At 38.2% G+C, this 23,109-nt stretch overlaps 1 protein-coding gene across 1 annotated transcript; it reads right to left on the reverse strand.

Moving 5' to 3' along the window:
- Positions 12,904-13,904, reverse strand: ARGFX (arginine-fifty homeobox; the record flags this gene model as incomplete). Its single annotated transcript, XM_013980898.2, is given in 1 exon segment — positions 12,904-13,904. A coding segment is annotated over 1 exon segment (813 nt), but the record flags the coding sequence as incomplete, so codon positions are not given.

A 23,109-nucleotide genomic window follows, 5' to 3' on the forward strand; every position in this document is an offset into this window, starting at 1 on the left:
AACCAGTTACAGATTGTGTCATACTGTAATATTTATCGTTGAAAAAAAATCCACATGTAACTGGACCTGTGTACTTCAAACCCATGTTGTTCAAGTGTGATATATAATCCTTTTATATGTTGCTGGATTCAGTATTCTAGTATCTTGTTGAGGATTTTTGCTTCTATATTAACAAGAGATATTAATCTGTAATTTTCTTATGTTGTCTTTGTTCAGTTTTGTTATCAGGATAATATTGGTGTCATAGAATGAGTTACGAAGTGTTCTTTTCTGTTTTTTTTTTTTTTGAAATAGTTTATGAAGGATTACTGATTCTTTAACCATTTGGTAGAATTCAGCAATGAAGCCATCTGGGTCTGGATTTGTCTTTATGGAAAGTCTTTGGCTACTAACTTAATCTCCTTACTTGTTAATGCTCTATTCATAACATATCTATTTCTTTTTTTAAACATCTTTTATTAAAGTATAGTTGATTTACAGTGTTTCTTCAATTTCTGCTGTACAGCAAAAATATATATACACTCTTTTTTTTCATACTATCTTCCATCATGTTGTAACCCAAGAGATTGGACATAGGCCCTGTGCTACACAGTAGGACCACATAACTAATCCATTCTAAATGTAATAGTTTGCATCTACCAACTCCAAACACTCTGTCTATCCCACTCCCTCCCTGCTGGCAAACACAAATCTGCTCTCCATATCCATGATCTGTTTTTGTGTAATTGGATCATTTGTGCCATATTTTAGATTCCACATAAAAGTGATATCATATGGTATTTGTCTTACTCTTTCTGACATTTCACTTAGTATGATAATCTCTAGTTGCATCCAAGTTGCTGCAAATGGCATTATTTTGTTCTTTTGTATGGCTGAGTGGTATTCCATTGTGTGCATGTATCACATTTTCTTAATCCATTCATCTGTTGATAGACATTTAGGTTGTTTCCATGTCTTGGTTAACATTTTTATTTCTCATTGACTCACATTGGTTAATTTGTTCATTCTTCCTAGGAATTTTCTCCTTTTCCTCTAAGTTATTTAATTTATTATATAAATTATAAAACTGCATAATTGCTCATAATATTCCTTTACAATGATTTCCATTTCTGGAAGGTTGTTAGTTATACCCCATCTTTCGTTTTGTATTGTTGTTGTTGTTGTTGTTTAGGCTGATGTTTTCTTTTTCTTTTTTTTCTTTTAGTTTATTTATTTATTACTCAATGAATTTATTACATTTATAGTTGTACAATGATCATCACAATCCAATTTTATAGGATTTCCATCCCACAACCCCAGTGCATTCCCCCAGCCCCCAAACTGTCTCCTTTGGAAACCATAAGTTTTTCAAAGTCTGTGAGTCAGTATCTGTTCTGCAAAGAAGTTCATTGTGTCCTTTTTTGAGATGCCACGTGTCAGTGAAAGCATTTGATGTTGGTGTCTGTCTGACTGACTTCACTTAGCATGATAATTTCTAGGTCCATCCATGTTACTAAAAATGCTGGTATTTCATTCCTTTCAATGGCTGAGTCATATTCCTTTGTGTATATGTACCACATCTTCTTGATCCACTCCTCTGTTGATGGACATTGAGGTTGTTTCCATGTCTTGGCTATTGCAAATAGTGCTACAATGAACATTGGAGGACATGTGTCTTTGCGAGTCATGGTTTTCTCTGGTTAGGTGCCTAGGAGTGGGATTGTTGGATCAAAAGGTAATTCCGTTTTTAGTCTTCTGAGGAATCTCCATACTGTTTTCCATAGTTGTTGCACCAATTTACAATTCCATGAACAGTGTAATAGGGTTCCTTTTTCTCCACACCCTCTCCTGCACTTATTGTTTGTAGACTTTTTGATGATGGCCCTTCTGGCTGGTGTAAGGTGGTACCTCATGGTGGTTTTGATTTGCATTTCTCTAGTAATGAGTGATGTTGAACATCCTTCCATGTGTTTTTTGGCCATCTGATGTCTTCCAGTTTTCCCAGCACCACTTACTGAACAGGCTGTCTTTCCTCCATTGTATATTCTTGCCTCCTTGTCATAGATTAGTTGGCTGTAAGTGCATGAGTTTAATTCTGGGCTTTTAGTCTTGTTCCACTGATTTCTATTTCTGTCTTTGTGTCAGTACCATATGGTTTTGATGACTGTCGCTTTGCAGTATAGTCTGAAGTCAGGGAGCCTTGTTCTTCCAGCTCCATTTTTCTTTTTCAGGATGACTTTGGCTATTCTGGGTCTTTTGCGCTTCCAGACAAACTTTAACATATTTTATTTGAGATCTGTGGAAAATGTCCTTGGTAATTTGATAGGGATTGCATTGAATCTGTAGATTGCCTTAAGTAGTATAGTCATTTTGATAATACTGCCTCTTCCAATCCACGAGCATGGTATGTCTTTCCATCTATTTGTGTAATCTTTGATTTCTTTCATCAGTGTCTTATAGTTTTCAGAGTACAAGTCTTTTGTCTCTTTAGGTAGGTTTACTCCTAGGTATTTTATTCTTTTGGATGCTATGGTAAATGGAATTTCTTCCATAATTTCTCTTTCTGATCTTTTGTTGTTAGTATATAGAAATACAGTCAATTTCTGTGTATTATTTTTGTATCCTGTGACTTTGCCAAATTCATTGATGAGCTTTAACAGTTTTCTGGTAGAGTCTTTAGGATTTTCTAAGTATATTATCATGTCATCTGCAAACAGTGATAGTTTTCCTTCTTCCTTTCCAATTTGGATTCCTTTTATTTCTTTCACTTCTCTGATTGCTGTGGCTAGGACTTCTAAAACAATGTTGAATAGTAGTGGTGAGAGTGGACATCCTTGTTTTGTTCCTGATCTCAGTGGGAATTCATTCAGCTTTTCACCATTGAGAATGATGTTAGCTTTGGGTTTGTCATATATGGCTGTTGTTATGTTGAGGTAAGTTCCCTCTATGCCCACTTTCTGAAGGGTTTTTATCAGAAATGGGTGTTGGATTTTGTCAAAGGCTTTTTCTGCTTATATTGAGAGGATCAAATGGTTTTCACTCTTCAGTTTGTTAATGTGGTGTATCACACTGATTGATTTTGGATATTGAAGAACCCTTGCCTCCCTGGGATAAATCCCACTTGATCATGATGTACAATCCTTTGAATGTATTGTTGGATGCAGTTTGCTAGTATTTTGTTGAGGGTTTTTGCATCGATGTTCATCAGTGAAATTGGCCTGTAGTTTTCTTCTTCTGTGGTATCTTTGTCTGGTTTTGGTATCAGGGTAATGGTGGGCTCATAGAATGAGTTTGGGAGTATCCTTTCCTCTGCAGTTTTTGGGAATAGTTTCAGAAGGATAGGTATTAGCTCTTCTGTAAATGTTTGATAGCATTTGCCTGTGAAGCCATCTGGTCCTGGACTTTTGTTTGTTGGAAGTTTTTTAATCACAGTTTCACTTTTAGTACTTGTGATGGGTCTGTTCATTTTTATTATTTCATCTTGGTTTCGTCTTGGCAGATTGCACTTTTCTAAGAACTTTTCTATTTCTTCTAGGTTTTCCATTTTATTGGCGTATAGTTGGATATAGTAGTATCTCATGATCCTTTGTGTTTTGTGATGTCTGTTGTTACTTCTTTTTCATTTCTAATTTTATTGATTTGAGTCCTCTCTCTTTTTTTCTTGATAAGTCTGGCTATGGGTTTAAAAATTTTGTTGATCTTTTCAAAGAACCAGCTTTTCGTTTCATTGATCTTTTCTATGGTTTTCTTCATTTCTATTTCATTGATTTCTGCTCTGATCTTTATGATTACTTTCCTTCTAACTTTAGGTCTTGTCTGTTCTTCTCTCTCAAACTGCTTTAGATTAAAGTTAGCTTGTTTATTTGTTCTTTTTCTTGTTTCCTGAGATGGGCTTGTATTACTATAAACTTTCCTCTTAGAATGGCTTTTGCTGCATCCCATAGGTTTTGGAATGTCATTATATTTGTCATTTGCTTCTAGGTATTTTTTAATTTCCTCTTTGATTTATTCTGTGATCCTTTGGTTGTTCAGTAGCATGTTGTTTACTCTCCACATGTTTGTGTTTTTTTGCAGTTTTTTTCTTGTTGTTGATTTCCAGTCATATAGTGTTGTGGTTGGAAAAGATGCTTGATATTTCAATTTTCTTAAAGTTACCAAGGCTTTATTTGTAGCTGAGGATGTGACCAATCTTGGAGAATGTTCCATGTGGGCTTGAGAAGAATTTGTATTCTGTGGCTTTTGGTTGGAATGTCCTATAAATAACTATGAAGTCCATCTGGTCTAATGCTTCATCCATGGCCTGTGTTTCCTTATTGATTTTCCTTCTGGATGATCTGTCCATTGCTGTAAGTGGGGTGTTAAAGTCCCCCATTATGATTGTGTTATTGTTGATTTGTCCTTTTAAGGTTGTTAGCAGTTGCCTTATATATTGTGGTGAACCTATGTTGGGTGCATAGATATTTAAAACGGTTATATCTTCTTATTGGACTGATCCTTTGATCATTATGTAATGACCTTCTTTGTCCCTTAAAATATTCTTCATTTTAAAGTCTATTTTGGAGTTCCCATTGTGGCACAGTGGTTAACAAATCCAACTAGGAACCATGAGGTTTCGGGTTCGATCCCTGGCCTTGCTCAGTGGGTTAAGGACCTGGCGTTGCAGTGAGCTGTGGTGTGGGTAGCAGACGTGGCTTGGAGCCCGTGTTGCTGTGGCTCTGGCGTAGGCTGGCAGCTACAGCTCTGATTACACCCCTAGCCTGGGAACCTCCATATGCTGTGGGAGTGACCCAAGAAATGGCAAAAAAGACAAAAATAAATAAATAAATAAAGTCTATTTTATCTGATATGAGTACTGCTACTCCAGCTTTCTTTTGATTCCTGCTTGCATGGAATATTTTCCTCCATCCTCTCAATTTCAATTTGTATGTGTCCCTAGAAGTGAAGTGGGTCTCATGACGACAGAATATATATGGGTCTTTTTTTGTGTCCATTCAGCCAGTCTGTGTCTTTTGGTTGGGGCGTTTAGTCCATTAACATTTAAGGTAATTATTGATATATATGTTCTTATTGCCATTTTATTAGTTGCTTTGAATTTTTTTTTGTTTCTTTTTTCTTCCCTTCTTCTCTTGTTCTCTCCTCTTCTGGTTTGATGACTATCTTTAGTGTTGTATTTGAGTTAATTTTTCTTATTTGTTTGTGTATCAATTGTAGATTTTTGGTTTGTAGTTATTCTGAAGTTTTGATATGAGTCTCTATATATACATGAGATTGTTTCAAGGTGTTTGTCTCTTAATTGCAAGTGCATCTCCAGTGTCCTGCATTTGTACCCTTCACTTCTCATGATTTATTATTTTGGTGTCATGATTGTGCATGGATGATTTTGTATCTTTACTGTATATATACCTTTACTGGTGAGACTTGTCATTTATGGTATTTTTGTTTCTGGTTGTGGCCTTTCTTTTCTGCCTAGAGTTCCTTTAGTATTTGTTGTAAGGCTTGTTTTATGTTGCTGAATTCTCTTAGCTTTTGCTTCTCTGTAAAGCTTTTGATTTCTCCTTCAAATCTGAATGAGAGCCTCACTGGGTAAAGTAATCTTGGTTGGAGGTTTTTTCCTTTCATCACGTTAAGTATATCATGCCACTTCCTCCTGGCCTGCAGAGTTTCTGCTGAAAAATCTGATAACCTTATCAGGGTTCCCTTGTATGTTATTTCTTTTCCCTAGCTGCTTTCACTATTTTCTCTTTGCCTTTGATTTTGGTCAGTTTGATTAATATGTGTCTTGGGGTATTCCTCCTTGGATTTATTTTATATGGTACTCGTTGTGCTTCCTGGATTTGAGTGAGTGGTTCCTTTCCCATGTTAGGAAATTTTTCAGCTATTATCTCTTTGGAATTTTTTCTATCCCCTTCTCTCTCTTCTCCTTCTTGCACCGCTATAATACAGATGTTGGTGTGTTTAACATTGTCCCAGAGTTCTCTAAGACTCTGTTCATTTGTTTTCAACCTTTTTTCTCTTTTCTGTTCTGCATCAGTGATTTCCACTAATCTGTCCACCTTGCTTGTTTGTTCTTCTGCCTCCTGTATTCTGCTGTTGGCTGCTTCTAATGAATTTTTTATTTCAGTGATTGTATTTTGCATCTCTTCTTGTGTAAGGTTTATATCTTGTATCTCTTTGCTCAGTGTTTCCTGTAAATTATCCATCTTTGCCTGCAGTTTATTTCCAATGTCTTGCATCATCTTCAGCATCAACAGTCTAAAGTCTTTTTCCTGGAGGCTGAGAATCTCCTGATCACTTAGCTGTTTTTCTGTTTTTTTTTTTTTTTTTCTTTCTCCTTCATCTGAGTTATAGTTATCTGTCTTTTCATTTTGATAGGTTTTTGGTGTGGTGACCTTTTTTACAGATAATAGAGTTGTAGCCTTCTTCCTTCTGGTGTCTGCCCCCTTGTGGCTGAAGTTGGTAAGGGGCTTGCTGTAGGCTTCCTGATGGGAGGGGCTGATGCCTGCCCACTGGTAGGTGGAGCTGATTCCTGTCCCTCTGGTGGGTGGGGCTTTGTCTCTGGGTGAGATTAGAGGTGGCTGTGTGCCTGGGGCTCTGTAGGCAGTCTGTTTACTGAAGAGTGGGGTTGTGATCCCACCTGGATTGTTGTTTGGCCTGGGGCTTCTCAGCTCTGATGGGTAGGGCCGGATTTTCCCAAAATGGCCACCTCCAGAGAAAGGAACACTGCTGAGTATTCCCAAGACTTTGTTTCCAATGTCCTTCCCCAACAACAAGCCACATTCACCCCTGTTTTCCCTGCAGGTCTTCCTCCAAGAACTGTGGTTAGGTTTGACCCAGATTCTTTTTTTTTGTCTTTTTGTCTTGTTGTTGTTGTTGTTGTTGTTGTTGTTGTTGCTATTTCTTGGGCCGCTCCCACGGCATATGGAGGTTCCCAGGCTAGGGGTCGAATCGGAGCTGTAGCCACCGGCCTACGCCAGAGCCACAGCAATGCAGGATCCCAGCTGCGTCTGCAACCTACACCACAGCTCACGGCAACGCTGGATCGTTAATCCACTGAGCAAGGGCAGGGAGTGAACCCGCAACCTCATGGTTTCTAGTCGGATTCGTTAACCACTGGGCCATGACGGGAACTCCTGACCCAGATTCTTATGGAGACTTAGCTTTGCCCTGGGACCCAGTACACGTGAAAGTCTGTGTGTGCCTTTTAAGAATGGGGTCTCCATTTCCCCCAGTCCTGTGGAACTCCTGTGCACAAGCCCCACTCGCCTTCAGTGCCAGATGCTCCAGGGGCTCTCTCCCAGTGCCAGTTCCCCACATGTGGGATTTTGATATGGAGCTCAGAACTCTCATCCTGTAGGCAACTCTCTGTGAAACAGTTACTTTCCAGTCTGTGGGGCTACCACCTGGGTGGTATGGGGTTACTTATATCATGTAATCCCCCCTTCTACCTCTTGATGTGGCCTTCTCTTTGTTTCTGGATTAGGATATCTTTTTTAAATATTCTGGTCCATTTGGTTGAAGATTGTTCAGCATTTGTTTGTAAATTTTGTTTTTAGGAGAGAAGTTGAGCTCCAGTCCTTCTATTCTGCCATCTTAATCCCATCTCCATATAACATTATATTAGTTTTTCCATGAATTTTTTTTCCAAAGAACCAAGACAGTGAATAGCAGGCAAACACATTTGACATTCTGATCAGGATTTTCAAACAAGATTTCACCACACCTCACACTGCTTGTTCTTCTGCTTGGTTCATCTCCAGAGATGATCTCAGGTAGCCTCTGTAGCAAGAAGTGGGAGAAAAAGAGGTCAAGAGAGGTGATATAATCACTATAAGTTCTGCCTCCACTTCAGCAGTCAGACCACTTCCCAAGTTCTGAACCCATGACTTACTCTTGTTTGTAGCCCCAAAACCACAGGAAGTGGCCATCAAATCCACATCATGGGCCTTCAACTTTGGTAGTCAAGGTGGTCACGAGACTTGTGTGTCCATCAAGTGGCATGAAGCCTAAACAGGATCCCATCTTTCATTTCTGATTCTGGTCATTTAATTTTCTTCCTCTTCTCTCTCCTCCTCTTCCTCCTCCTCCATCTACTTTACTTCTTCTTCTCGTCAGTCTAGCTAAAAATTTGTCATTTTATTGATCTTTTGAAAGAACTAGCTTTGATTTCATGTTTGCTCTGTTGTTTTGCACTGTTCTGTCAATTTCTGCTGTACAGAAAAGTGACCCAGTTATATTTTTATACACATTTTTTCACATTGCCCTCCATCATTTTCTATCACAGGTGACCAGATATGGTTCCCTATTCTATACAGCAGGATCTCATTTCTTATCCACTCCAACTGAAATTGTTTGCACATACTAACCCTCAACTCCCAGTCCCTCCACCCATTTCCTCTCCCTCTTGACAACTACAAGTCTGTTCAACATGAGTTTGTTTCTTTTTTGTAGCTAGGTTCTTTTATGCCATATATTAGATTCCAAATATAAGTGATATTTATGGTATTTGTCTTTCTCTTTCTGACTTACTTCACTTAGTATGAGAGTCTCTATTTCCATCCATGTTGCTACAAATGGCATTATTTTTGTTCTTTTTATGGCTGTGTAGCATTCCATTGTATATGTACATCTTAATCCATTCATCCATTGCTTTTCTCTATTTCATTTATTTATGTTCTAATCTTTATTCCCTTCTTTCTACTTGCTTTGGATTTAGTTTGTTTTTCTTTCCCTGGTTTCTTTTTGGCTACAAATGGCACTCATTTTTAAATTACTCAATGAATTTATCACATCTGTAGTTGTATAATGATCATCACAAACCAATTTCACAAGATTTCCTTAGTTTCTTAAGGTGAAAAGTTATTTATTTATTTGGCATTTCTAGGGCCGCTTCTGTGGCATATGGAGGTTCCCAGGCTAGGGGTCGAATCGGAGCTGTAGCCATTGGCCTACACCAGAGCCACAGCAACGTGGGATCCAAGCCGCATCTGCAACCTACACCACAGCTCAGGGCAACGCCAGATCCTTAACCCACTGAGCAAGGCCAGGAATCGAACCTGCAACCTCATCGTTCCTAGTTGGATTCATTAACCACTGAGCCATGACAGGAACTCCAAGGTGAAAAGTTATTGATTTGAAAGCAAAGCTACGGAGCTAAGGATCAGTGGTTGCTAGAAGTTAGAGGAGAGGGAGAGATGAATAGATGGAGCACAGAAAATTTTTAGGGCAGTGAAACTATCCTATTTGATACTATAATAGTGGATATATGTTGTATATTTGTCAAAATCCATATAATATATAGTACCAAGAGTGAACCCTAATGTAAACTATGGATTTAGGTGATGAAAATGTACCAGTATATGTTCATCAGTTATAATAAATATGCCACTTATGTGTGAATTTTTTCTTTTTGGCTGCACCCATGGCATATGGAAGTTCCTGGGCCAGGGATAGAATCCTAACTGCAGCTGAGACCTATGCCATAGCTGTAGCAAAGCCAGATCCTTAATTCACTGTGCTGGAACAGGAATCAATCTTCCCCACTGAGCAGAGACAATGCCAACTGCACCACAGCAGGAACTTCCTGTGTGTGTTGTTGATAATAGGGGAGGCTGTGTGTATGTTGGAGCAGAGTGTATATGGGAAATCTCTACCTTCTGCTCATTTTGGTGTAAACTCAGAACTGCTCTAAAAATAATACTATTAAAAATCAGAAGTTATTTTTAAAAACCAATAAACAAAAAATCCTCACAACCAACTTAAGGGCCAATCTCTTTCCCTAAGTTCTGCAGTCTTGCCCTTCAAGATTCCTCTGTGATGATCCAGAATATGATGAATACCAAGACATGCAAACCTGCTGTACTACTACCTGTTAGTTCTCCTAGTAAATGTTGATCCTAGTTATTGTTATTATATAATATATTCTACCAGATTATTCACACTATAATTTCTTCCATGTTTGAGTACTTCTTTAAAAATATTCTTTTTATTCTCTAAATTGAGGGAGAGATTGGAGTTTCTTCTAATTAAATTGCCTTATGATCAAAGAATGCTATTGGTATGTCATTGATTCATTCGAGTTTGTTAAGATTTGCTTTGTGGTCTAGTAAGTAGTAATTACATACTTGAAAAGAATGCGTATTTCCTAACAGTTGAATGCAGAAATCTACACTTTCTTTAAATAAAGTTTATTACCCGTATAGTTAAAATCCTTACCCAGGCTAAATTTTTATTCTTTTGACCTTAATTATTGAGTATTTATTAAAACCATCCATTATGATTTTGTATTTTTTAAGTTTGCCCAAGAATTTTGTTAATTTTTACTTCATATATTTTGGGAATATGTTTTTAAATTACACCAAATTTAGAATTATAATATCTTTCAGGCAACATATTCCTTTTTACCATTCTCAAACATACTTTTACTTCCATCCAAATGTTTTCCTTAAAGTTTAATATGACAAATATTAATATAACCATGCCAACTTCCTTCCTGTTTAAAAAAAGGTCGTTTGAAATCTTATTTTTTTCCTTGTTTTATTTTAAATGATTTTATTTTTCCATTATAGCTGGTTTACAGTGTTCTGTCAATTTTCTACTGTAGAGCAAGGTGACCCAGTCACACATACACATATACATTCTTTTTCTCGCATTATCCTCCATCATGCTTCATCATAAGTGACTAGATATAGTTCCCAGTGCTATACAGTAGGATTTCCTTGCTTTTTCATTCCAAAGGCAATAGTTTGCATCTATTAACCCCAGATTCTCAGTCCACCTCACTCCCTCCCCCTCACTCTACAAGTCCATGATTTTCTGTGCCATGTATTGGATTCCAAATATAAGTGATATCATATGGTATTTGTCTTTCCCTTTCCGACTTATTTCACCTACTATGAGAATCTCTAGTTCCATCCATGTTGCTGCAAATGGCATTCTTTTGTTTTTTTATGGTTGGGCAGTATTCCATTTTGTATATATACCATATCTTCTTAATCCATTCACCTGTCAATGGATGTTTAGGTTGTTTCCATGTCTTGGCTATTGTGAATAGTGCTGCAATGAACATGTAAGTGCATGTGTCGTCTTCAAGTTTTGTCTGGATATATGCCCAAGAGTGGGATTGCTTGTTCATATGGTAGTTCAATGTATAGTTTTCTGAGGTAGGTCCATACTGTTTTCCATAGTGGTTGTACCAATTTACATTCCCACCAACAGTGTAGAGGGTTCCTTTTCTCCACACTCTCTCCAGCATTTGTTATTTGTGGACTTATTAGTGATGGCCATTCTGATTGGTGTGAGGTGGTTCCTCATAGTAGTTTTGACTTGCATTTCTCTAATAATCAGTGATGTTGAGCATTTTTTTGTATGTGCTTGTTGGCCATCTGTTTATCTTCTTTGGAGAAATGTCTATTCAGGTCTTTTGCCCATTTTTCTTTTTCTTTTTTCCATTGGGTTGTTGGATTTTTTGCTGTTGAGTTGTATAAGTTTTTTGTATATTTTAGAGATTAAACTCTCGTCAGTTGCCTCATTTGAAATCATTTTCTCCCATTCTGTATGTTGTCTTTTTTTTTTTTTTTTGGTTTCCTTTGATTAGGTCCCATTGGTTTATTTTTCTTTTATTTCTGTTGCCTTGGGAGACCGAACTGAGGAAACATTTGTAAGGTTGATGTCAGAGAATATTTTGCCTATGTTCTCTGCTAGGAGTTTGATGGTGTCATGTCTTATGTTTAAGTCTTTAGGCCATTTTGAGTTTATTTTTGTGCATGGTCTGAAGGTGTGTTCCAGTTTCATTGATTTGCATGCAGCTGTCCATGTTTCCTAGAAATATTTGCTAAAAAGACTGTCTTTTTCCCATTTTATGTTCTTGCCTCCTTTGTCAAAAATTAATTGAATGTAGGTGTCTTGAGTTTATTTCTGGGATCTCTATTCTGTTCTATTGGTCTGTATGTCTGTTTGGTACCAGTACCACACTGTCTTGATGACTGTGGCTTTGTAATATTGCCTGAAGTCTGGGAAAGTTATACCTCCTGCTTGGTTTTTGTTCCTCAGTATTGCTTTGGCAATTCTGGGTCTTTTGTGGTTCATCCTTATTCTTTAAATATAGGTTTTTTTCAGCTGTAAATTTCTTTCTAAGCACTGATTTGGCATCATCCTATAAGCTTTGATATATTGTGTTTTTGTTTTCATTCATATTTGCATATTTCCTAATTTTCTTTCTGATTTTTTTCTTTACCCATTTGTTATTCAAGAGTGTGCTTTTTAATATCCATATACTTGTGAATTTTCTAAATTCTCTTGATTTCTAATTTTAATCCATTGTGTTTGGAAAACAAACTTTATATGATTTTAACTCTTTTATATTGATTATTTTATGGCTTCAAAAGCCTTTTGTTTAAAATATTTTGTATTTCTGTTTTGAAGTTTTCTGTATAGATAACTTAATTTTCTTGATTAATTCCTAGATACTCTATATTTTTCATTGAGAGGATTTATTATGTTTATTCATTATTGGTTTTGAGAAATGCTTTTAATTCTGTAAGTTAATCATGTAGATGGAAAATATAGCTTAACTGCCATTCTAAAAATCTGACTGTTGGAAATGTGTGAGTTTATAACCTGCTATCAAAAAAAGTGGATGACAGAGTTCCTGTCATGGCTCAGCATTTAACGGACCTGACTAGTATCCATGAGGACAGGTTGGATTATTGTGTTAAGGATGTGGTGTGGCCATGAGCTGTGGTATAGGTCGCAGATGTGGCTTGGATCCCAAGCTGCTGTGGCTGTGGCATAGGTCAGCAGCTGTAGCTCTGATTTGACCCCTAGTCTGGGAATTTCCATATGCTGAGGGTGCAGCCCCAGGAAAAAAAAAAAAAAACAGAGAGAGAGACCAAAAAAAAAAAAAAATGTGGATGACACCTGGAGTTCTCTGGTGGTCTAGTAGTTAATGATCAGACTTTGTCACTGCTGTGATTCAGGTTCAATCTCTGGCTGGGCAAATTCCACATGCCGTGGGTGTGGCCAAAAAGAAAAAAAAAGTAAGGATGATCCCTAAAGGCTGCCGACCTTCTTTTAAAATGTCAAAGATAGTTTTGAGAAGAGAGAATTTTGGAGTCTCATTGGCCATCTAAGGGACTAGAAAGGCCTTCTCTAGGGAGAATTGTGGGGCTAATTATGTAGTACTGAGCTACACTTGGGAGAAAATAGCTTTTACATTTGCATAGAAATCCAGGTAACACTAAGCCAGATATTTGGGTTAAGACAAAGGAAAGAGGCATATACAAGATGCAAGAAGATCCTTTTCTATACTGTCTGGAATTTGTTAGTGCTTTGATCAGAGAAATTGAAATGTATACCACACTGGAGGACTTTTGGAATTCCAGGCTGTCTCTTAGACTATGGGTTGCAAAGCTCCAGCTTGTCATACTGAACCAGGTTTGCTCAGGAGATAAAGCTACACCTGATCCAGCAAAGATTCTAAGAGGAACTCTGTTCTAACTGGGCCTTATTGGTGAAAGATACTGATATAGAGAGTGGAATGAAGAACTGTCTAGCTCATTGTCATCAGGAAAACTGTACAGTTTCATGATTTGGTCTATGTCATAGGCATCAGAGTATAAAGCAGGAACTGAAGCCACTAGTCTCTCCAATTGAGGATCTTGCATTTGGACATCGCTTGTAGGACTCTCAGTGATGGTAGAATTCCCTGCACACTGGAAAGGGCCCAAGGGCCGAGTTGATAGGAAGATAGAGGAATCTGAAACTTCAGGGAAAAAAGAATGAGGACTAGTTGATGCTGTGGGTGTCTTCTTGGCTGGAAGGGTCTGGTTTGGTGGCTTGAGTGATTGCTGCTGCTTTTGTTGCTGCTGCTTCCTCATTTTGAACCTCCGGTTCCTGAACCAAATCTGGGAGTGGGAGAAGAGAGGAGGTTATGGTCCGTTACTGGAGAAGGAGTTTGAGGCTTCTCCTGGGTGAAAAAAAGCCAGATTGTAGCCCTCATGTCCTCTCCACGTCATGACACTGAGTTCTGGTAAGCAGAAGTTGGTATAAATGGAGTCAATAGAAACAGTGAGAGATCAGGATGGGGCCCCAGAGAAAGAGGCAGAGAAAGGGGGTATATTTCAGAGATTGTGCTGGGAAGTTCAGAGAAAGGATACTGAACTCCAGAGAAGAGAAGCCAAGTTCAGGGATCTAGGGAGAGGTGGGGAATTTGAACTGAAGGATTTTCAAGGATTATGTTAGAAGGACTTTGAAGTAAGGAATATTCTAACAAAAATTTGGGGCTCTAGCAGATTCAGAGGTTGGGAAAGTTATTTGCCAATTGGTGGTGCTGTGAATAAACAAAACAGCAGAGTTTTGCTTGTTAAGACCCTAAGTGAGGAATGTGGATAAGAACCCTTTCTCTAATTTATCATATGAGACCCCTGGATTTCTAATTCCAGTTATACTATGGGCTAACTCTGTGAGCCAGTCACTTTGCTCCTGACCTTCAGTTTTCCTCACCTTTTAAACTAGATGCTATTAAAGTAATCATATGCAACATGCCCAGCGCAATAGTAGTGCACAGTAGATGTTGAATAAGGGAACTATTGTGTTTTGGAGGGAATTTCCAGGCTGAATGGTAGAATGTGATTTTGGATGGAGGTTCAAACACATCTCAAAAGATCAGACAGACCTTAACTGTTGACTCTGGTAGGTTGAGTTTTAAAGCAAGTTTTCTCTGGAGATTTTTGTCTGGAAACATGTTATAGCCAAACAGCGCCTCCAACGCTTCATACTGTGTGTGGGTGAATGAGGTACGTTCATGAGGCTTCTTCCATTTCGCTGTAGAAAAGAGATAGAGATGGAGTGGTTACTTTGTGCTCTTGTCTCCGGGCTCAAATCCCCAAAAACACAGCTGTGAATTTCCCATAACTTTGCCCCAACCAGGCTTGGAATCCAGGAGGTAAAGGTCCCAGGTCTTGGAGTTCCTGTCAGGGCTCAGCAGTTAACAAATCTAACTAGCATCCATGAGGACACAGGTTTGATCCCTGGCCTTGCTCAGTGGGTTAAGGATCCGGTATTGCGATGTAGGTGGCAGACACAGCTTGGATCCAGCATTGCTGTGGCTGCGATATAGGCCAACTGCTACACTCTTAGCAGCTGCAACCCTTAGCCTAGGAACCTCCATCTGCTGCAAATGTGGCCCTAAAAAGCAAACAAATAAACAAACAAACAAAAAAGATCCCAGGTCTTGACTAGGAGGCTGAGCCCTGTGTAACAGTGCTTTGTTCTCTATTTTCTGAGATTTAGTTTATCCCTGATAGGAAATGTTACCTTGTCAATTTTCTCTGTACCCAGTCTGTTTGCTTTGGCAGCTGGCTCCCTTGTTTTTCAGTTTCGCCTGCACTGAGAAGAGAAAACTCTTTTCTCTGGTACTCAGTCTGTCTACCCTGCCTAACCACAGGCAGTAGGCAGTCACTTCTTCCCTTTTCTTCTTTTCCACTCTTGATCTCCTTTAGAAACTGGGAAGAAAACTCATGTCCCCACACACGAATATGTAGTACATTCTTCAGAATTGCTCTCCTCTTTGGTTTATTCAGGAACCTAGTCTGTCCCATTTGGCAAATGTGTTTTTTTCTTTCCCCCTAGGCCTTTTGAAGCTCTATTCCTTCCTCTGGGGAAAGGTTCATAAGAAATGAGACATAACTAAATATGTGGAGACAAATTGAAAATTCTATTTTTTAAAAATGGCATTGGAGAAAAAAAGGAAATTTCCCAAGAAAATGCAATTAACAAAGTTTACTAGAAAAGAACTGCAGATACCAAATAGATTAATAGATTAACCACAAAAAGACATAGGAAAGTTATAGAATTTGAAGAAATGCTGTGCTAATTCTCCTGTTTTATGTCCATTTATATATAATGAGAAAGAGTCTTCACTTGGGCCTCATTTCTTTTCTTTTCTTTTCTTTTCTTTTTTTTGTCTTTTTGCCATTTCTAGGGCCACTTCCTGTGCAAATGGAGGTTCCCAGGCTAGGGGTCTAATCGGAGCTGTAGCCACCAGCCTACGCCAGAGCCACAGCAACAGAGGATCCGAACCATGTCTGAAACCTATACCACAGCTCACGGCAACACTGGATCCTTAACCCACTGAGCAAGGCCAGGGATCAAACCCGCAACCTCATGGATCCTAGTCGGGTTTGCTAACCACTGCACCACAAAGGGAACTCCGGGCCTCATTTCTTGTATTGAAGTGCCTATGACCAATACTAAAACTAGACAAAAATAAACACTATCAACAAAACTGTAAGACTAATGCTACTTTTGAATATACATGGAAATAACTTACATAAATTATGTTTAAATGTATATATTCTTGTAGTTCTCATAGTTCCCATTGTGGCTCAGTGGTAGGAACCCCACTAGTATCCATGAGGACACGGGTTTGATCACTGGCCTTGCTCAGTGGGTTAAGGGTCTGGTGTTGCCATGAGCTGAGACAGGTCACAAATGGCCACAGATCCTGCATTGCCGGGCTATGGCGTTGAGTGGTAGCTGCAGCACCAATTTGACCCCTAGCCTGGGAACTTCCATATGCCACAATTATGGCCCTAAAAAGACAAAAAAAAGTACATATTCCTAAACTTATTAGTCTCTAATTTATTTTTGAAGTTCATATACATATATTTGAGATTATATATTAAAAATAATAATTTATAAGTGTTTTTTTTCTACTCACATTTTACAAAAAAACTATTCTATTCAAATTAGCAAGGCCATTTTACTAGCCACATCTTCATCAATACTCTGATCCTACTCTCTTTTTAAAGTTTATTTATTTTTTTAATTAAAATATAATTGATTTACAGTGTTGTGCCAATTTCTGTTATACAGCAAAATGACCCAATCATACATATACATTCCCTTTCTTATATAATCTTCCATCAAGGTCTATCCCAAGAGACTGCATATAGAACCCTTTGCTGTATAGTAGGACCTCATTGCATATCCATTCTAAATATAATAGTTTGTATCTACTAACCCCAAACTCCCATTTCATCCCCCTCTCTTCACCCCTCTCCTTCACAAACATGAGTCTGTTCTCTATGTCTGTAAGTCTGTTTCTATTTTGTAGATAGGTCCATTTGTGCCATATTTTAGATTCCATATATAAGTGATATATGGTATTTGTCTTTCTCTTTCTGACTTACTTCATTTAGTAAGATAATCTCTAATTGCATTCATGTTGCTGTGGCATTATTTTGTTGTTTTTCATGGCTGAGTAGTATTCCATTGTGTATATGTTCCACATTTCTTAATCCATTCATCTGTCAGTGGACATTTAGGTTGTGTCTGTGTCTTCGCTGTTATGAATTGATCCTATTCTTTTAATTCTATTAACAACTCTTTGCCTCAAACCTTTATGCCCATATCTTGATAATAACCAGACTCTTCTGATGACTCCATTCTTATGTTTATCAAATGAATCTTGGAACAGCTGATTGTGACTTTACATTTTTCTGTGTGCAAAAATGCAAAAGGAAAGCAGCAGGGAATCATCAGGGCTTAAACAGCAGAGGACCCTCCAAACAACAGATATATACTGGAAACTCAGTAGACTATTCTGAGAAAAGCCATCTATGAAAATATGCTTTTAAACACACAAAAGTTGAAATAATCCATCACCAGAAGACTTGGACTATAGGATGTGTTAAATGCCATACTTCAGGCTGAAGGAAAATGTCCTATATCTGAAAACACTTTCATTTGGAATATACAATAAACTCTTACATCTCAAAAATAAGAAGGCCGACATCTTAACTAAAAATCTTTTAATCCTAATGAAAATATTTGAATAAGCTTTTCACCAAAGAAATAAATGAGCATGTGGAGGAATATGGACATGTTGCAACTGTCATATAGCAATTAGAAATTGCAGGTAGTTTCATCGATTTACATACAGCTGTCCAGTTTTCCCAGCACCACTTGCTGAAGAGATTGTCTTTTTATCATTTTATATTCTTGCCTCCTTTGTTGAAGATTAATTGACTGTAAGTGACTGGGTTTATTTATGGGCTGTCTATTCTGTTCCATTTATCTGTACATCTGTTTTTGCAACAGTACCACACTGTCTTGATCACTGTAGCTTTGTAATAGTGCCTGAAGTCTGAGAGACTTACGCCTCCTACTTAGTTTTTTCCCCTCAGGATTGCTTTGGCAATTCTGAGTCTTTTATGGTTCCATATAAAATTTTGATTTTTTAGTCTAGTTCTGAGAAAAATGTCATGGGTAATTTGATAAGAATTGCATTATGTCTGTAGATTGCTTTGAGTAGTATGGCCATTTTAACAATATTAATTTTTCCAATCCAGGAACATGGGATATCTTTCCATTTCTTTAAATCCTCTTTAATTTCCTTGATTAATATCTTATAGTTCTCAGCATATAAGTCTTTCACCTCCTTGGTCAGGTTGATTTCTAGGTATTTTATTTTTGGGGGTACAGTTTTCAAAGGTTTTTTGTTTGTTTCTTTTAGGGCTGCACCTGCAGCACATGGAAGTTCCCAGCTGCCAGCCTAAACCACAGCCACAGGAACATGGGTTATGAGCTGCCTCTGTGAACTACATCACAGCTCATGCCAAAGCTGAATCCCTAACCCACTGAGTGAGGCCAGGGATCGAACCCATATCCTCATGAATACTAGTCAGATTTGTTTCCACTGAGCCATGAAGGGAACTCCCTCAAAGGTATTTTTAAATATTCCTTTTCTAATATTTCATTGTTAGTATACAGAAATACAACTGATTTCTGAAAGTTAATCTTGTACCTGCTACTTTGCTGTATTTTTTAATCAGTTCGAATAGTTTTTGTGTGAGTCTTTAGGGTTTTCTATACATAGTACCATGTCATCTGTATATAGTGACAATTTTACCTCTTCTTTTCCAGTTTGGGTACCTTTTATTTCTTTTGTTTTTCTTATTGCTGTGGCTAAGACTTCCAATACTATTTGAATAAAAGTGGTGAGAGTGGGCATCGTTGTCTTGTTCCACATTTTAGTGGGAAGGCTTTCAGCTTTTCTCTATTGATTATTATATTGGCTGTGGGTTTGTCACAAATGGCTTTTATTATGTTTAGATATGTTCCCTCTGAAAAAATTTTAGTACAAGTTTATAATCAATGAAACTAGAACATACCAACACACCATGAACAAAAATAAACTCAAAATGGTTTAAAGACTTAGACATAAGACACCACACCATACAACTCCTAGAAGAGAACATAGGCAAAACATTATCTGACATAAACTGTACAAATTTTTTTAGGTCATTCTCACAAAGCAATAGAAATAAAAAGAAACAGGAGTTCCCATCATGGCTCAGTGGTTAATAAACCAAACTAGTATCCATGAGGACGTGGGTCCGATCCCTGGCCTTGCTCAATGGGTTAAGGATCCGGCATTGCCGTGAAATGTGGTGTAGGTTGTAGCTGCAGCTTGGATGCTGCATTGCTGTGGCTGTATTGTAGGCCTCCAGCTACAGCTCCAATTTGACCCCTAGTCTGGGGAACTCCATATGCTGCAGTTGTGGCCCTAAAAAGAAAAAAACCAAATTGGACCTAGTCAAACTTACAAGTTATTGTACAGAAAAGGAAACCATGAACAAAACAAAAAGACAACCTACAAAATGGAAGAAAATATTTGCAAATGATGAAACTGACAAGGGCTTAATTTCCGAAATATAAGAACAGCTCCTCCAACTCAACAAAAAACAAGCAACCCAATCGAAAAGTGGGCATAAGACCTAAATAAATATTTCTCCAAAGACAACATTTGGATAGCCAGTAGGCACATGAAAAGATGCTCAACATCTCTAATTATTAGATAAATGCAAATCAAAACTACAATGAAGTACCACCTCACACCAGTCAGAATGCCCATCATTAGTAGGCTAATAAGTCTACTAACAAATGTTGGAAAGGGTATGGAGGTAAGGGAACCCTTCTTCAGTATTGGTGGGAATGTAAATTGGTACGACCACCATGGAAAACAGTATGAAGATTCCTCAGAAAACTAAATACAAAACTAAAATATGTTCCAGCAAGCCCACTCCTGGACATGTGTCCAGACAAAACTCAGTTTAAAACGATACATGCATTCGAGTTTTTGTTGTGGCTCAGTGGGTTAAGAGCCCAACTAGTATCAATGAGGATATGGTTTGATCCCTGGCCATGCTCAGTAGGTTAAGGACCTGCTATTGCTGCAAGCTGTGGTGTAGGTCACAGGTGTGGCTTGGATCTGGCATTGCTGTGGCTGTGGTATAGGCTGGCAGCTACAACTCCAATTGGACCCCTAGCCTGGGAACTTCGATATGCTGTCCATGTGGCCCTAAAAAGAAATTTTAAAAAATGGCACAAATGAACCAATCTACAAAACACAAACAGACTCATAGACATAGAGAACAGACTTGTGGTTGCCAAGGGGAGGGGAAGGTTAGTAGATGAACAGGGGGTTTGAGGTTAGTAGATGCAAACTGCTACATTTAAATGGATAATCAATGACTATCCAATCTCTGGGAACTATATCCAATCTCTTGGGATAGAATGTGATGAAAGATAGTATGAGGAAAGTATGTGTGTGTGTATACATATACATATATGTGGCTGGGTCACTATACTATACAGCACAAATTGACACAAGGCTGTAAACCAGCTATAATTTTTTTAAAAAAGATGCAATCATTGGCATTCCCACTGTGGCACAGTGAGTTAAGGATCTGCTGTGGCATAGGTACCTTGGATTCAATCCCTAGCCTGGGAACTTCCATTATACCACCAAATTTAAAAAAATCCTATCATTAATTGCTTTAAAGCAAATATAAAATGTAAAGTCAACAATATGCCTAAACACCCTAATGTCAAAGTGTATACAATGCCTAAGAATATATCTTAATGAAATACGTAAAAACTATGTGAAATAAACTATAAAACTGTACTAAAGAGCATAAATAACTCAGCTAAATAAACATGTTATATTTTTGAAATAAATGATTAAACATTAGAAATGTCAATTTCCCCTTCCAAATAACTGTGTAACTTCTATTATTATTATTATTGTTATTTTGCTTTTTAGGGCCTCACTGGTGGCACATGGAAGTTCCCAAGGGTCGAATTGGAGCTGTAGCTGAAGCAGTGATTCAGAGCTGAGTGTGAGGTGCTGGCCAGTCTGCTGAGAGACTCGGTAACAGTGTGAGAGGTACTAGATTTTACAAGTTTGCATCATGTGTGAGTATAAGTGAGTAGTTCTTGGTTCCAGAGGTATTGGAAAATTTGTAGTTTTCCAATTTGAGTAAATCACCTTACAGTTTATTCAAGGAATTTTTGTTGAAAATATAATCCTATGATAGAAGATTCTTATAGAAAGAAAGTTGAGGTAGATGCACAGAAGTATATGTTTGATATTTTGTTTAGTTACAGGAATGGAGCAATTAACAGCAAAACATGAAAAATGGACAAGGCTTTGTTTTATTTTATTTCACCACAGAACAGTCTACTTTTAATAATTTACAAGTGTGACTTGGAATATGAGAAGAGAGGGAGTTCCTGTTGTAACTCATTCGTAACATACCCGACTAGTATCCTTGAGGATACAGGTTCAATGCCTGGCCCCATTCTGCGGGTTAAGGATCTGGGTTAAGGATGCCACAAGCTGTGTTATAGGTCACAGAAGGGGCTCAGATCTGACATTGCTGTGGCTATGGCACAGGCTGGCAGCTGCTGCTCCAATTTGAACAGTAGCCTGGGAACTTCCATATGCCTCAGGTTTGTCCCTAAATGAAAAAAATGACAAAATGACAAGAGTTTTAGGAGAAGGACAAGGTCAAAATCTAGCAAGACAATGGAACCACTGTGCATTCTTACAATCCTCTGAAAAATAAATGTTAATGAGATGTTTTATGACCTAGTGTGGCAAATTGACAGAAAAACTCCACTGTCTGGGAAAGTCTGCAAAGAGTCATCATGTCATCTGCTTTAACATACTAAATACGTTGTAGCTCTGAGCCATGTCTATTGCTCAATTCAGCCATGCCAGCATTCCAACTCTGTTAAGCCTACCAACATCATTTTTCTTCTTTTTCTTTTTAGTGTCACACCTGTGGCATTTGAAAGTTTCTGGGCTAGGAGTCAAATTGGAGCTGCAGCTGCCAGCCTACACCACAGCCACAGCAGCACAGGACCTAAGCCACATCTGTGACCTACACCACAGCTTGTGGCAAGATCAGATTCTTAGCCCACTGAGCGAGAGGGCAGGAATTGAAACTGTATCCTCAAGGACGCTGTGTTGGGTTCTCAATGAACTGAGCCACAACAGGAATGCACCTACCAAGACCCTTGTTTTATTTTTGAGATATGAATGGTTTAATGGCTGGGGAAGCTTACATGTCAGAAGCAAGGTCCTGGAACAACCCTACTGTGTGCAGCAGGTAGGCAGGACACAATCCTACCAACACCTTAAATGGATTTTCTGTAGTGGTACATTTTAAGAGGTAGGTGAAAACTATTAAATCAGTTTGCAAGTTCTTTTTTTTTTTTTGTCTTTTTTTGTCTTTTTTGTTGTTGTTGTTGTTGTTGTTGCTATTTCTTGGGCCGCTCCCACGGCATATGGAGGTTCCCAGGCTAGGGGTCTAATTGGAGCTGTAGCCACCAGCCTACGCCAGAGGCACAGCAACGCAGGATCCGAGCCGCGTCTGCAACCTACACCACAGCTCACAGCAACGCCGGATCGTTAACCCACTGAGCAAGGGCAGGGACCGAACCCGCAACCTCATGGTTCCTAGTCGGATTTAGTTAACCACTGCGCCACGACGGGAACTCCAGTTTGCAAGTTCTAATCATTTTCCAGTATAAAGAGAGATTTTAAACTTTTAAATTCCTATAATATTCTATAATATTATAATCCTTATTATAATAGTCCTAGAGTATACAGCTGGGAAAACCAGAGGCTGCAATCTAGTATTACTGCTAAGAGTCATTTTTCAGTCACCAAAGTTGAACATGTATATTTTAACACACCCCACACTTTATATTGGAGAGTACAGTAATGTAAATCCCAAAGGTCTCATTATTTAGTATGATAAAAAGCTCCTACAGTGACCA

The sequence above is a fragment of the Sus scrofa genome, chromosome 13 (genome assembly GCF_000003025.6).
Source record: "Sus scrofa isolate TJ Tabasco breed Duroc chromosome 13, Sscrofa11.1, whole genome shotgun sequence".
Taxonomy (NCBI): Eukaryota; Metazoa; Chordata; class Mammalia; order Artiodactyla; family Suidae; genus Sus; species Sus scrofa.